This window comes from Corythoichthys intestinalis, chromosome 4 (genome assembly GCF_030265065.1).
Source record: "Corythoichthys intestinalis isolate RoL2023-P3 chromosome 4, ASM3026506v1, whole genome shotgun sequence".
Taxonomy (NCBI): Eukaryota; Metazoa; Chordata; class Actinopteri; order Syngnathiformes; family Syngnathidae; genus Corythoichthys; species Corythoichthys intestinalis.
Genome location: NC_080398.1, coordinates 38,379,468 through 38,393,293, shown reverse-complemented (window position 1 = coordinate 38,393,293; position 13,826 = coordinate 38,379,468). Strand labels below are relative to the sequence as shown.

Here is a 13,826-nt window from a genome sequence, read left to right as displayed (position 1 = left end):
ATCTGGGGTAGTTTTGTGTGATTTTTCGATTCGGAAGGCGAAATAAGACTTTGAAACACCGCTCGGTTCGGGTTAGCATGTCGGCTACCTGCCACGCCTCCTGGTTTGCTAACATTCTCCGAAGCCCGGGCAGGGAAATGACAAAAGCCGGACCAACTCCGGTGGCGTAAAATATCATTCGGAAGGTGCAAGAAGTCAATCGTTTTGACCATTATGGAGTAATTTTGCCATGTCGTACTGACTAAATGCATTTTGAATATTTCATATTCCATTTAGCACAAGACAAGTTATTCGTTATGACCTTACCATTTATTTAGCAATTGGGGAAAAATACTTAGACAAAAAGAATGTCCTGTAAAAATATTGGAGTAGAGAGATTGAAACAATAATGACATTTTGCTGCTCTGTGTCATATATTCCTCGTTCTGAATCTTATTTCTCAATGGGCTGAATTCTAAATCAGCGGAAATAGTGACCCTGTCGACGTCTTCCTCCAGCTGGGGACGCTAGAGCGCTATAATGAAAGGTGTGGCTAAACGTAGATTAAAAAACAAATTTCTCGTCATCTGCGCTTTGCCAAATTGTTGTATATAGTCGAATCGTCTCAAAATATAATTTTAATTCACATAATAATGCTATTTAAGACCTTTTTTTATCCTGTCATAGAGAAAAAATATCTACTTTAGATTGTTATAATGGGTCATTACTAGTGTGTATTTCTGATTTTGCTCTTTTTATTAATTTTATACATATATCCATAATTATTTAAGAAATAAAAAAATACAATAATCACTACAAACTAAAAAAAATAATCATATAATAATAATTGCTAATATTTGTTTTTTTAAATGACTAAATACTCCCTTTCCCTACAAAAGGCTAAAGGTCTTAAGTGTCAACTTTTAAATGGCTGTCCACTGTAGTGACCACTGTCCCAGAAAGTGTTAAAAAAAGAAAAGACAGAAACGTAATTTGTTTACATATTTAATAGTGCATTGAGAACAGTGTATGACTTGATTTTTTGGCAATCCCCACGCACTTCCATAGAATAAGTTAATGAAAATGTCCAGTATAATATGGAGATTAATCAATTCAATTATGATTGGCCGTTTTTGTATTGGTCCTGTAACATCACTGAGATGTAATGCCCGACAAAGGCCAGTAGAGGGAGTTGAAACAGCCAGTAACAGACTGATTAGCGTCCTCCTTATAAAGTAACAGCTTCTCCTTCTTCAGCAAACGCTCACCTGTAGAGGTCAATAACGGCTGTGTTCGTCAGTCGCCGTGACAATGACGTCCATCCAGATCCTCATGGCCACCGGATTGCACGCCACCAGGAAGAAGAGGCGGTCGTACGTCTTGACGCAGAACGTTAAGCTGGGACGAGGTGACTGAGCGAGAGATGGACGAGGAGTACTCGTTAGGGCCGCCAGAAAGAATCGTCTAACGTATGACTTAATTGATAACTATTTTGTTTTGAGACATTGTGAAAGCGGTGAAAACCGATACAAGACTTTGTGTCGTGCTACCAATTGCTATATCTTCTCTGCGTTGGGAAGTAACTTAAAGTGTTAAGACAACGATCAATTACCACCTTGCTTCCCCACATTGCTTCCCATGATAATTCTAATCATAGGGAGAGGGATTGCAAGGCTTTAGCCAATTAAATAAAGGCTCCAAAGGCTGCCAAAATTCACTCTACTCATTTTGCGCTGTCTTTTATCTCTCAATATAGGTAAACCAGTGTCATTACAGATTGAGCGCGACAATGAGTGAGAGGGTCGTGCGGGGCATACATTAATTGCGTTGAATATTTTAATGTGACACAGTTTTTAATAAATTTATTGCCGCCGTTATCAGGATAAATTTGATAACCCTACTTTAAGCCTAAACGAAAGACTCTGGATGAGTGTAACATATTATGTCTGTTATGTTAAATACAATTAGAAAACAATTTAATTAAAATATATATATTAAAAAAGGCATGACCGATATTTTTTTGCCGATTCCGATACTTTGAAAATGACGTGATCGGACCCGATCGATCGACATCTCTACTAATACTGTAACTCTTAATAGCGATGGCCACCTTGGCGTTCTGCCTTTGGCAATGTGTGTTCAATTGTATTATTAACTTTTAAAATGAGTAGAGTGAATTTTGGCAACCTTTGAAGCATTTTTTTAATTGGCTCAAACCTTACAATCCTTCTCCCTACCATTAGAAATATCGTGGGAAGCAATGTGGAGATGAAAGGTAGTAATTGATCTTTTTCTTAACACCCTATGTTATTTCCCAACGCAGAGAAGATATATCAATTGGTAACACTAAGCACAGTCATGGTTGCACTTCCCATCATGCATTTGGGCAGAAGTTAAATGGCTACAGTATCATTTACTGAAAGCTCAACAAATACACTAGATGCCAATATTTAGTCACAGTATACAAAGTCCTTTAAGAATTACAAGTCTTTCTATCCGTGGATCCCTCTCACAGAAAGAATGTTAATAATGTAAATGCCATCTTGAGGATTTATTGTCATAATAAACAAATACAGTACTTATGTACTGTATGTTGAATGTATATATTCGTCCGAGTTTTATTCATTTTTTTCTTAATGCATTGCCAAAATGTATATGATCGGGAAAAATTATCGGGAATGATTGGAATTGAATCGTGAGCAAAAAAAAAAGGCAATCGGATCGGGAAATATCAGGATTGGCAGATATTCAAACTACAACGATCGGATCGGGAGCAAAAAAACATGATCGGAACAACCCTATTTCTTATATTAAATTGCCTTTCAAGATGACATATCTGTTCTATGTGTTGGATTTTATCAAGTAAATTTCCCCCAAAAATGTGACTTATACTCCGGTGCGACTTATATATATATTTTTTCTCTTCGTTGGGCATTTTATGGCTGGTGCGACTTATACTCAGGTGCGACTTGTAGTCCGAAAAATACGGTAGTTGTCAGTCGAAATATTATCACAAATGCTATGAAAATATATTATAAAGCTTGAAAAGGTATCTAGTGTTGCTTTTAAACATCCTGATAGTAATAAGCATATTGCACTCCGCCACCTAGTGGCCTGTTTACGTCCAAACCATCATTAACGTTCAACTCACAGAGGCGGCGGTGCGCAGGTGGTCGTAGTAAACCTCTTCGATGGCCTGGAAGTAAATAACGCCCTTCAGCTTCCTCTCATCACAATCTGAAAATAAAAATAATAAGAAAAAGAAGTAAGATTCATTTAATTGAAAATAAGGTTTCTGAAAGACATACTGTATACTGTAAAACTATTTTTTATAACTACTTTTTACTTCAGCGTACTATGTTTTTTGCTCTTTAAAAATGTATTTTTATTTGCATTCAGGCAATCAGTGTTTTTTTTGGCAGCCATTTTAATTTTTGTTTTAGTTTTGGATGATAATACCAATTAGTCTTAGTCATTAATTCGTCATTTCAAAATGTGTTTGCTTTTGTCTTGTTTTTTTGACGATAACTCAGACTAATTTCGTTTAGTTTTGGTTTACTAAAAATGTTTTTTTCCGCAAAATTCGAAAGTGTTGCTCCAAAAATAAATAAATGGTTTCCAATGAAGATTGACATACGAGCACATATTTTAGCATCTACAAATCTATTACGTGATAATACACACTTAGCAGCCTAATGCTAACGTGAACGTGAATGCTATGCCAACGCTACGAGTTACATTTAGCATTCAGCACAGCCCTTTAAAGGCTAAAACATCATTTTATTATTCTGTCTTGTCAGGATAAGATGACAAATCTTACCGTGTGTGTCTCAAAACAAGCAATGGGGAGACTGGAAAGGGGTGTTGGGGGGTCGCAGCACGTCACATGAGTGACACAACCAGGCAGGCTAACTACACATAAAATGTCACACATTGGGAACATGCGACGAAAAACTATGGCGCATTTTCGTCTCGTCTCGTCAGACAAAAACTGGTATTTGTGTCGATAAGTTTTAGTCTCCCAAGATACGTTTTTAGCTCATTATCGTCTCGTCCTTGTCACGAAAAAATTGTTCGTCGACAAAATATTTTCGTTAAAGTCATCGTTGATGAGAACAACACTGCATGCAATGTTTGATTTTTTTTTTAAAAGTTTGTTCTATTTTTCAAAAAATACTGGTTTATTTCAACCTGTGTAGTAGGCCAGTCGTCGGTGGTCCACGTCGAAGAGGAACCACCTCTTCTTCCAGGTCTTGACCCGTCCGCCACGCTTTGTCAGAAAGCCGGCGCAGCGGCGAGACGTTAGGCGCAGGTCGGTGCAACCTGAAACCCCGTGACCCAGGGACTCCACGTGGGCGCGCAGGTCAAAGTCCGGAGACAAGGACAGAGGTAGCCGCTGCAAACACAGTGAGTATACAAGTAAATACACTGACACTGCAATCAAATACTGAAGATAAAATCAATGACGGCTGGTGAAGGCATGAGACGTCCAAAAATTTTGACTGGAAGCGGATGAATTTTCGCCAATTCATTCATTCAGGGGCTTCTGACTCACCCAGATGTGGAAAAACTTATGCATGCATACATTTTCAGCAAACTGGACTACTGCAATGGTATATTTACAGTTCTTGATAAAAAATCAGTCAGGAAGCTGCAGCTAGTACAGAATGCTGCAGCCAGAGTCCTCACAAATACAAGGAAACTGGACCACATTACACAGGTTTTGAAATTGTTACACTGGCTTCCAGTGAGTCAAAGGATATACTATAAAATACTACTGCTCGTCTACAAAACACTTAATGGCCTTGGACCAAAATACATGCTTGATTTGTTAGATTCCTATGAAACATCTAGACCCCTAAGTTCGTCTGAAACTGGTCTCCTGTATGTTCCAAGAACAAGAACCATGCAGCGTGAGGTAGCATTAGGTTATTATGCTCCTTACCTCTGGAACAAGTTACCTGAAGGTCTGAAGTATGCTCAAACTGTTAGGTCCATTAAATCAGGGCTGAAAACGCTTTTGTTTAGAACAGCATATCAATAACTTTCAATATATTTCAATCGATTTGCTTTCTATTCCTCTTGTGCTTTATCTTCATTGCTGATTTCAATTATTATTAGTAGTAGTAGTATTTTGTTTTTTCTACTCGTGATTAAATGCGATTTTTATGCATAATTTTATTTCCTGTTTTAATTGTCTTTGTTTTTATGTTCTAATGATTTAATGGATGCTTTAATAATGATAATCCACACATAACAAATCTTAAGCATCTTAGTTTGGAGACATCTAATGGTCAATAAGCATAATTGCTGTGCTAAGCTGTGACCAATCTTTGTACAAAGGCAGAAGGCTTCCACCTTCTCTTTGAAGGCAATATGCTTATTGGCCCAAAACCGATAATGAAAAACCGATGTCGATATTATCCCATATCATTTTTAAACGCTTTTATCGGCGGATATTATCGGCTACCCGAAAATATCAGACAACTCTAGTTTTAATTCTTATCTAAGGCAGTGATCCCCAACCACCGGGCTTGGGACCACAGAGAAATAAATAACTCGTAAACGACTGCAATCTGGCCTGTGCCTATTAACTGAGCCGAGTAGAGATTTGTGTACGTCACCCTCCAGTGGTTGGCCACCATTACTGGGGTGTTTGCATACCTATTCACTAATATGAGATTTCTGTACGTCGCCCTCTCGCAGTAGGCCACCATTATTGGGGTGTTTGCACACCTATAACAGCCCTGCGTCAGTCAATGTAAACAGTAACGTAATATATAAAGTAGCTGCTGTTGACTGTGAGCAGCGGGCTGCACACCTCAGCAATGGCGGACAGGGTGCTTCTGGTCGTTTTGCTCGGATTACACATTGGCTCTAGCATCTATTTTTCATATCTATGTGCGCTTGTCCTCGATTATGACGTAGGCGCATCAGATTTGTTCCCGTTAATAATAAGCCCACAAGTTAGCGAAGATGACTAAAAAACGGACGTTTTTGGACAGCATTTTTATGGAGAAAAGGCCACCATTACTGGGGTGTTTGCACACCTATAGGGAGCCCAGCGTCAGTCAATGTAAACAGTAACGTAATGTAAAGTAGCTGCTGTTGGCTGTGTGCAGCGGGCTGCACACCTCAGCAATGGCGGACTGGGTACTTCCGGTCGTTTTGCTCGGATTACACATTGGCTCTAGCATCTATTTTTCATATCTATGTGCGCTTGTACTCGATTATGACGTAGGCGTATCAGATTTGTTCCCGGAAATTATAAACTCACACGTTAGCGAAGATGACTAAAAAAACAGACGTCTTTGGACAGTCTTTTTATGGGGAAAAGACCACCATTACTGGGGTGTTTGCACACCAACAGCAGCCCCGTATTAGTCAATGTAAACAGTAAAGTAAAGTAAAGTAGCTGTTGGCTTTGTGCAGCAGGCGGCACACCTCAGCAATGGCGGACGGGGTAGTTCCGGTCATTTTATTGGATTATACATTGGCTCTAACATCTATTTTTTTACATCTATATGCGCTTGTCCTCGATAATGACGTAGGCGTATCAGATTTGTTCCCGGATATAATAAGGCCTCTGTTAGCAATGATGACTATAAAACAGATGTCTTTGGACAGCTTTTTTTACAGGGAAAAGGCCACTTGCTGAGCCATAAGATGAGCCGACTACCAAGTCCATTCACCATAATATGTTGCTAAAAGGTAGCAAACGAGGCAACAAAAGCAAATGCTCTGAGAGCATCATACCTCGCGGCGAATCGGATTGCTAAAGCCAAGAAACGATTGGAGAATGGTGTCATATCATTATTATGAGTCTAATAACAATGTCACCAGAATTATTCACATAAATTGTAACCGAATATATATTCGTGGAGAGCATCCTAGAACATCCAGTAAAGTCTTATAGGCGGATTACCTCAGGAGAATTTAGTGAGCTTTTCTGGTTCTCCTGTGATTCTGGCCTGTGCGGATCGTCTCCTTCTGTCATGGGAGAGTTGAGCTGCCGCTGTCTTCTTTTTTCCAACACCGCTCTTTGCCGCTCTTCCTGCGTCCAACAAACAGCTTTAAAAAATAAATTCATGCGCACACTCATGAATCAGAAGTCTGAGGTTTTTCTTCTTCTCGCTCACCCTCTCTCTAAGTAGCCTCTCTCGTTCCGCTTTGGCTTCCCGCAATTTCCGCTCGATCTCCACCAGATCCATCAGACACGGACTGTAGAGAGTTGGAAGAGTTGATTCGTACAAAATGAGGGTCATTTTTGCCATTTTTCAGGAGTTTGTGAAAGGTACTACACGGAATTTTTAGTGTTGATTTAGAATACTTTTCTACTCTATGCATACTCCACCAATGCCTTGATGAGTACACAGAGCCTTGACATTCTGAGACTACCATTTTTCTTCCCTTCAATAGAGACTGTTCGGGTCAAACACTCTGGGCGAACACGTGTCTGTGTACGTCTACGTGCATCAGCAGTGCTGTTTCATCGAGCCTCCGCTTGGCAAAAACACTTTTCAAGCCCATTTAGACTCACGGGCTCTGTATGCGTATAAGCGGGCGGGTTGGTTTAAGGAATTGCGCGCGGGAATGAAAGTGTGTGTGTGGCGACGTCCGAGGCAGCCGGACGTGTTGTGTTCGCGGCAATAAACGCCACATGTTAAAAGTGATCCTGAGAAGTTTGTAATTTCCACATGTCACTCCAAGAGTCCCAGTCAAGGGAGGTAACAGAAGCATTTATCAAAGCCAAGCATTTTTCTACCACAGTACTTTATTCTTGTTTAAAAGTAATTCGGTGGAACAGAAACAAGTTTCAAACTTATCTAATTATAACATTTGAAGTGCTTCAAAACTATTCATTTAAATAAATATATATAAATGGCGGAAAACACTCAGGTGACTTGAAGTTCCCCTCTGAGACCCCCAATTTGGCCAAATTAAAAATTTTTCCTATATGCATGTGTGATACATCGTTGGAAAGCTTAAAATCATTATTTACTTATCATTTAAAGCTCATATTAAACAAACCTGTAGAACAGCCTTTTTTCACCTGCGCAACATAGCCAAAATTAGAAATATTTTGTCTAAAAACGAAAGGAAAAAAGAATTCACACATTCGTTACATCAAGATTGGATTACTGTAATTCCTTACTTGCAGCTTGTTCTAAAAGTTCTCTAAAAGGTCTTCAGCTAGTCCAGAACGCAACAGCAAGACTTTTAACAGGAACTAATAGAAGAGAACACATCACCCCTGTGCTCCAGGCCCTTCACTGGCTTCCAGTCGAGTTTAGAATGACATTTAAAATCCTCCTTCTTATATTTAAGACCATTAATGGTTTGGGGCCATCTTATCTCACCTATGCTCTGGTTACATGCCGCCCCAACAGAACACTCCGTTCTCAGAATGCAGGTCTACTGGTAGTTCCCAGGGTTTCTAAAAGTACAGTAGGAGCTAGAGCCTTTAGCCAACAAGCTCCTGTTTTATGGAATCAGCTTCTAGCTAGTATTAAAGAAGTCGACAAAGTCTGTATACAGGACTGTCTCAAAAAATTAGAATATTGTGTATTCTAATTTCCTGAGACAGTCCAGTATATGTATATATATATTAGGGCTGTCAAACGATTACAATTTTTAATCGAGTTAATTACAGCTTAAAAATTAATTAATCGTAATTAATCGCAATTAATCGCAATTCAAACCATCTATATAATATGCCATATTTTTCTGTAAATTATTGTTGGAATGGAAGGTTAAGACACAAGATGGATATATATGCATTCAACACGCGGTACATAAGGACTGTATTTGTTTATTATAAAAATAAATCAACAAGATGGCATTAACATTATTAACATTCTCTTAAAGCGATCCATGGATAGAAAGACTTGTAGTTCTTAAAAATGTTAGTACAAGTTATAGAAATTTTATATCAAAAGTAAAACCCCTCTTAATGTTTTCGTTTTTATAAAATATGTAAAATTTTCAATCAAAAAACAAACTATTTGCCCGCCATTGTTGATGTCAATAATTACTTACACAATGCTCCTGGCTGCTGAAGCCTATAAAATCAGTTGCACCCAAGCGCCAGCAGAGGGCAGCAAAACTCCGCAAAACACAATTAACAAGCGGCCCTTTCACTCTCCTGTCATTTAAATCTGTCTGAGCTGGGCAAGTGCGTTAATTGCGTCAAATATTTTAACGTGATTAATTTAAAAAATTAATTACCGCCCGTTAACGCGATAATTTGACAGCCCTAATATATATATATATATATATATATATATATATATATATATATATATATATATACTTTTTTTTTTTTTTAATTAAATTATACTTTGGGAAGATGTATGTCTGTCGCAAGTAAAAAAGTAACAAACTCCATGTGGCACCTTTAAAAGTCAAACTCGAAAATCGCAAAGCTGACCTGGCTGCGCGAGAGCTCCGAGTGCTGTCACACGGCGTGAGGCGCTCGCAGCCGTTGGCGGCGTCGGCTCGTTGCCCAACGACGTACCCGTTGTGGTGTTTCTGGGACGGAGAGGAGAGGGGGGAGACGTACGCCTCAGGGGAATAGATGCTATTTGGTAGGGTCCTCACAAGGCCTGGAATAAAAGGAACACGAGGATGTTAGGTGCTATTTTAAGATGGATGATTTAAAAAACTGTAAATCACTGAGTTTATCAGATGGGAATCTTCCAATCATTGAAAGGCAGCATGACCAAATATACGAGAAAAAAATAGTGGTGGAAGAAGAGGGAGACCTACTGACTTTCGTGTCAACAACACATTGTTCTGTCGTTCGCGTTATTTCGTGTATTCTTCCCGTTTTTCCATTATCAAGTCTTTCAACATTTTTAAGATCTTTTAACATCTCCGGCAATGTGCTCATCTCATATACAGACCAGTTTAGTCTTGCTCAAGTTGCACCTACCCTGTCTTCCGCTTGCGGGAATAACGAAAACGCAAATAGACCAGTTTCCGAGGTACTTCCGCTTTTCTGCTCGCGACTTCCGTTTCACACTTTCTCCATCCAAAACAACAGTGGAGCTGGAGTGGCATCACTCATCCAAATCCCTCAAAAAAGACAATTTCGAGATACCGCATCTATCTGCCATCATCATGACACGGGAGGACAACATGTTCATGAAGGCAGATGTGGAACCAAACTCGTGCAACCACAAAGACCGGGTGTTTATGTAGCCATGTTGCCGCTAGTGTTATGGAAGTTATATTCTTCATATCCCTGAATTTTCATGTGTCCGGTGCTCAAAAAAATACTAAAGCCAAAAATCTTGTGCATGAAACTATTAATATATAATATACTTGAATCTATCTTCAAAACAGTTTTAAAACTTTCACATGTCGAAAGTAGGCAGAAGGGAAATTATGGAATAACGGGAGCAATTTTAACAACTTTAACAGTTGAGAGGCTTTTTATACAATTTTTATAACTAATGCACGAAACATTAAAAGCATCTAATAGCTTGGGGGGTTTGTGGGATTTTCCACTGAGTTTGTTTGTGTGTTTTTCTTTTTTAAGACAGTTTACAATATTATTTGCACGTTTTACTGACTGACTATGCCATTTCTGTTTGTTATTTATAATGTTTTGTGTTTGTCACCGAATTAACAGGTCAGTTTCTTGTTACCAACCGTTGTGTGCTATTCGAACTCACCTAAATCAGCTGGCGAGTTGTTATCAAGAGTACTAAAACCTTTTTCAACATGAGTCTGACAACTAAGTAAGGAGGCTAAATAACTTTAAACTTTAACACATGCTCAGATAGGCCGGTATCGGTATCGGCCAGTATCGGTATCGGATTGGAAGTGCAAAACAATATCGGTATTGGATCGGAAGTGCAAAAACCTAGATCGGGACATCCCTAATCTAAACCGGAAGGTAGGAGTAGAATTTGTCAAAGATGGCGCCACCCTTCTTTTGCTCTGGAAACTTGTCTATACTGATGTTACAGGTAAGGACGGTTTGTTTGATTATCAATCGACATAAACCACCCCTCTCGTACAGAATAGAATCTTGATCGGTATAGGCTGGATCGGATTAGAATATTCTGAATGGAGTGTGTACATCAAGCATTATTATTATTCCGACCAGGCTTTTAATTAAAAAAAATTGTCCATGCATACATATCCAGTGTCGCAGTACTGATAAAAGAAATAGAAAACAAAAAACAGATTTTTGTTTGTTCTGTGTCCTTAAATGCACAAGTTATTCTAATATGAAACATTACAAAGGTAAAACACCAGTGAATAAGGCTGCACCGTCCAATGAAAAGCATCCATTTTGTTTCTTTGAATGAGCGGACCCCAGACTTGATTATCTTGTCTGTGCAGGTAAATCCAGTATTTCCTCCCCAACCATTGACACACCTTCCATTTGCTTGCACTAATGTAAACAAACAGTCAAGACAAGCAAATCCTCGCAAGAGATGACCGCTCACCCTGAACTGAGAGGGGCCTATCCTTCAGTCTACTGCTGCGATGCGAGCTCCGACGCCGGGGAAGAGTGCCGCTGTCCTTGCTCGGCTCCTAAGAAGAATTTTAAAAACAAAAGGAATCTTGTAACGTTAGAAACAATCCACCAAGAGTAAATTTTTGGGACTGTGTACCTGAGGGGGCTTGTGAACACTAAGAGGTGACAGTGACATCATGCAGGGGGCGGAGCCAGTGATATTGGACCAATCAGAAAGTGGTTTCTTCTCTTGGACAACCTGCAGAGATATAGGAGGTATTTTTGAATGTCTTGAATCTTTCGAATGAAACTGTTTCATGATGGCCAAAGTTTGAGAGATTTTTATGAACTCATTGACTCCCATTGACAGTAATAGATGTCAAATCCATTTGAACCAGGTGTGGCGTGATCATGTTTTACTGCCATTAGACATTCAAACCAATTTGACTGGGAGTGCTAGCTCGCTAAAATCTCATATTTGCTTTAATAACTTTTAAAGAGAACCTCGGACTCAAAGACTTGTTGGTTCTAATGAGCCACAATTGTTCTATTTTATTGAAATATGTTATAAGAAACACATATATAATTGCCATTGATTTAAAAATCTAATGTTTAGTACATATTTTGACCTACGGAGGGCGTCATGTTTTATGCACGCAATGCATGCTGGGGGGGTCATGACGCAGTTGGGCTGGACTGGGGGAACAGCTGTGCTACTAGCCAGCGAAGCAAGGATGACGACTCGCATGATTTTGGCACATTCTGCCGCTGGTCAGCTGTGGAATGAGTTCCCAAAGTCGTACCTGCATCCAATTCCAGCTCATCAGCAGTGTCCTTAAACCGATCCTAGGTGGCTTGCCGAGAATTCACTTGTTGCCATTTGACAGTTTTTATAACCCTTCATTGCTAATTGCATCATTGCCTTGTTTTTTTTTTTTTTTTTTTTCATCCCGATCTACAGTCACGGACCCTTTTTGTATCTCCCCTTTCACCATCACGTGTTTTTTTTGTGTGCTCAATAAACCATTTTACGCAATCCCTATGTTATATGTTATTGTCTGCTTGCTGCCTGAAGTGAGCCGCCTTTTCTAATTCTGTGGTCAAGTCAGCCGCACTTTCTTTTAAAGTTGCGTTTACCTTTCAGGTTTTACCGCACTGAGACAGACAAAGCATGTGGGTGGCAATTGCTTTATAAGGAAAATCATACTCTATTGTCACGTGGTAGTCCTGTGGTCCACGTGCTCGTCTGTCGCACGGGAAAGTTTGTTATTGCTGTATCAGCAGCTACTTGTAAACACAAATTTGAATTGCTGTTATTGAAGATGAGACTGATTTAATTTCATTTTATTTTAGTTTCATTCTGCAAGTGTTGATGTCATGAGCAGCTGAATATAGTCAGCAAACCACACGGATGTCTGACATCGGAATTTCGGAGCGTCGCTCATTGTCTAGCTAGGACGTAGCTCCAACGTCTTGGCGAGGACAGTACGATGTCGTATAATTCATGTTTTTGGATAGTTTTTTTTTAATTTAGAGGGTGTTTTGGGGTATTCAAAGGGTTAATTTTGACTTAAGTGGAAATCTGAGTTACATCACCAGCGCAGGAATGGAACGCGTTCGTAAACCAGGGAATACCTGTATATATATTTTTTTTTAAATCACTTTTTAAATTTTTTTTTTTTTTTAAATAAACATAAAAGTGTGGCGGTCTTCGGACGAGGCGGCTCTACCAATGAAGTGTCCCTTGTTTTGTTTTCAGGGAGTTGGCAACCCTAACGATGACTGACATCAGTGGCAGTGAATGAGTTAATATTCCTTTTAGTGGCAATGATAAAAACCGGCTCGGCTGCTCCTGACTCAAACACGAGCGCCTCTTCCCGCTGTAGTTGTCAACGGCGCGCCTTCGGGGAAAGCGAGCAACAATTTGTTTTAAGAGAGCGTGACTATCCTAGAACATCTGCTCGCCAGCGGGTCTCTCATCGAGCAATTCATTCAGTGACTTGACGCCAGCTGATTCATGCGCTTACCTCCTCGCGTTCCGTCACCGATGCCTCTTTGCCGGATGTCCCTGCTCGTTCTTATTTGCGTTCCTCCTTCCCTACTAGACAGGCTGTGCTCCCTCACCCACTCTCATTCCCTCTCTCACCACAGTGATTGGTCGCTGATGAATGATTCTATTGTGTAATATTACTAGTAGGAGTTGTAGGCGGATGTAAAAACAATTAAAATGATTTTTAAAAAAGAGCATGCTATTTGACTTTAAAGGTCAAATCATCACCAAGCAAGGCGGAGGTACTTGTACAGTGATTGGTTGGATGCAAATAGGATTTTACACTGTATGTAAATCAACAAGGAGGGCTCACTTTCACGTAGG

The 13,826-nt window shown here is 39.6% G+C and overlaps 1 protein-coding gene across 1 annotated transcript in view; it reads right to left on the bottom strand.

The window, feature by feature from the left end:
• Window positions 1–39: 39 nt before the first annotated feature.
• LOC130914363 (pleckstrin homology-like domain family B member 3) overlaps window positions 40–13,826 on the bottom strand; it is a 46,725-nt gene continuing 32,938 nt past the window's right edge. The window contains exons 8-15 of the mRNA XM_057833471.1: window positions 11,610–11,711; window positions 11,442–11,529; window positions 9,410–9,584; window positions 7,119–7,200; window positions 6,905–7,033; window positions 4,171–4,375; window positions 3,131–3,216; window positions 40–1,391 (exon numbers count right to left, since the gene is read on the bottom strand). Coding sequence (XP_057689454.1) covers window positions 1,257–1,391; window positions 3,131–3,216; window positions 4,171–4,375; window positions 6,905–7,033; window positions 7,119–7,200; window positions 9,410–9,584; window positions 11,442–11,529; window positions 11,610–11,711 — 1,002 coding nt within the window. The 3' untranslated portion in view covers window positions 40–1,256. The remainder of the gene's footprint in view (window positions 1,392–3,130; window positions 3,217–4,170; window positions 4,376–6,904; window positions 7,034–7,118; window positions 7,201–9,409; window positions 9,585–11,441; window positions 11,530–11,609; window positions 11,712–13,826) is intronic.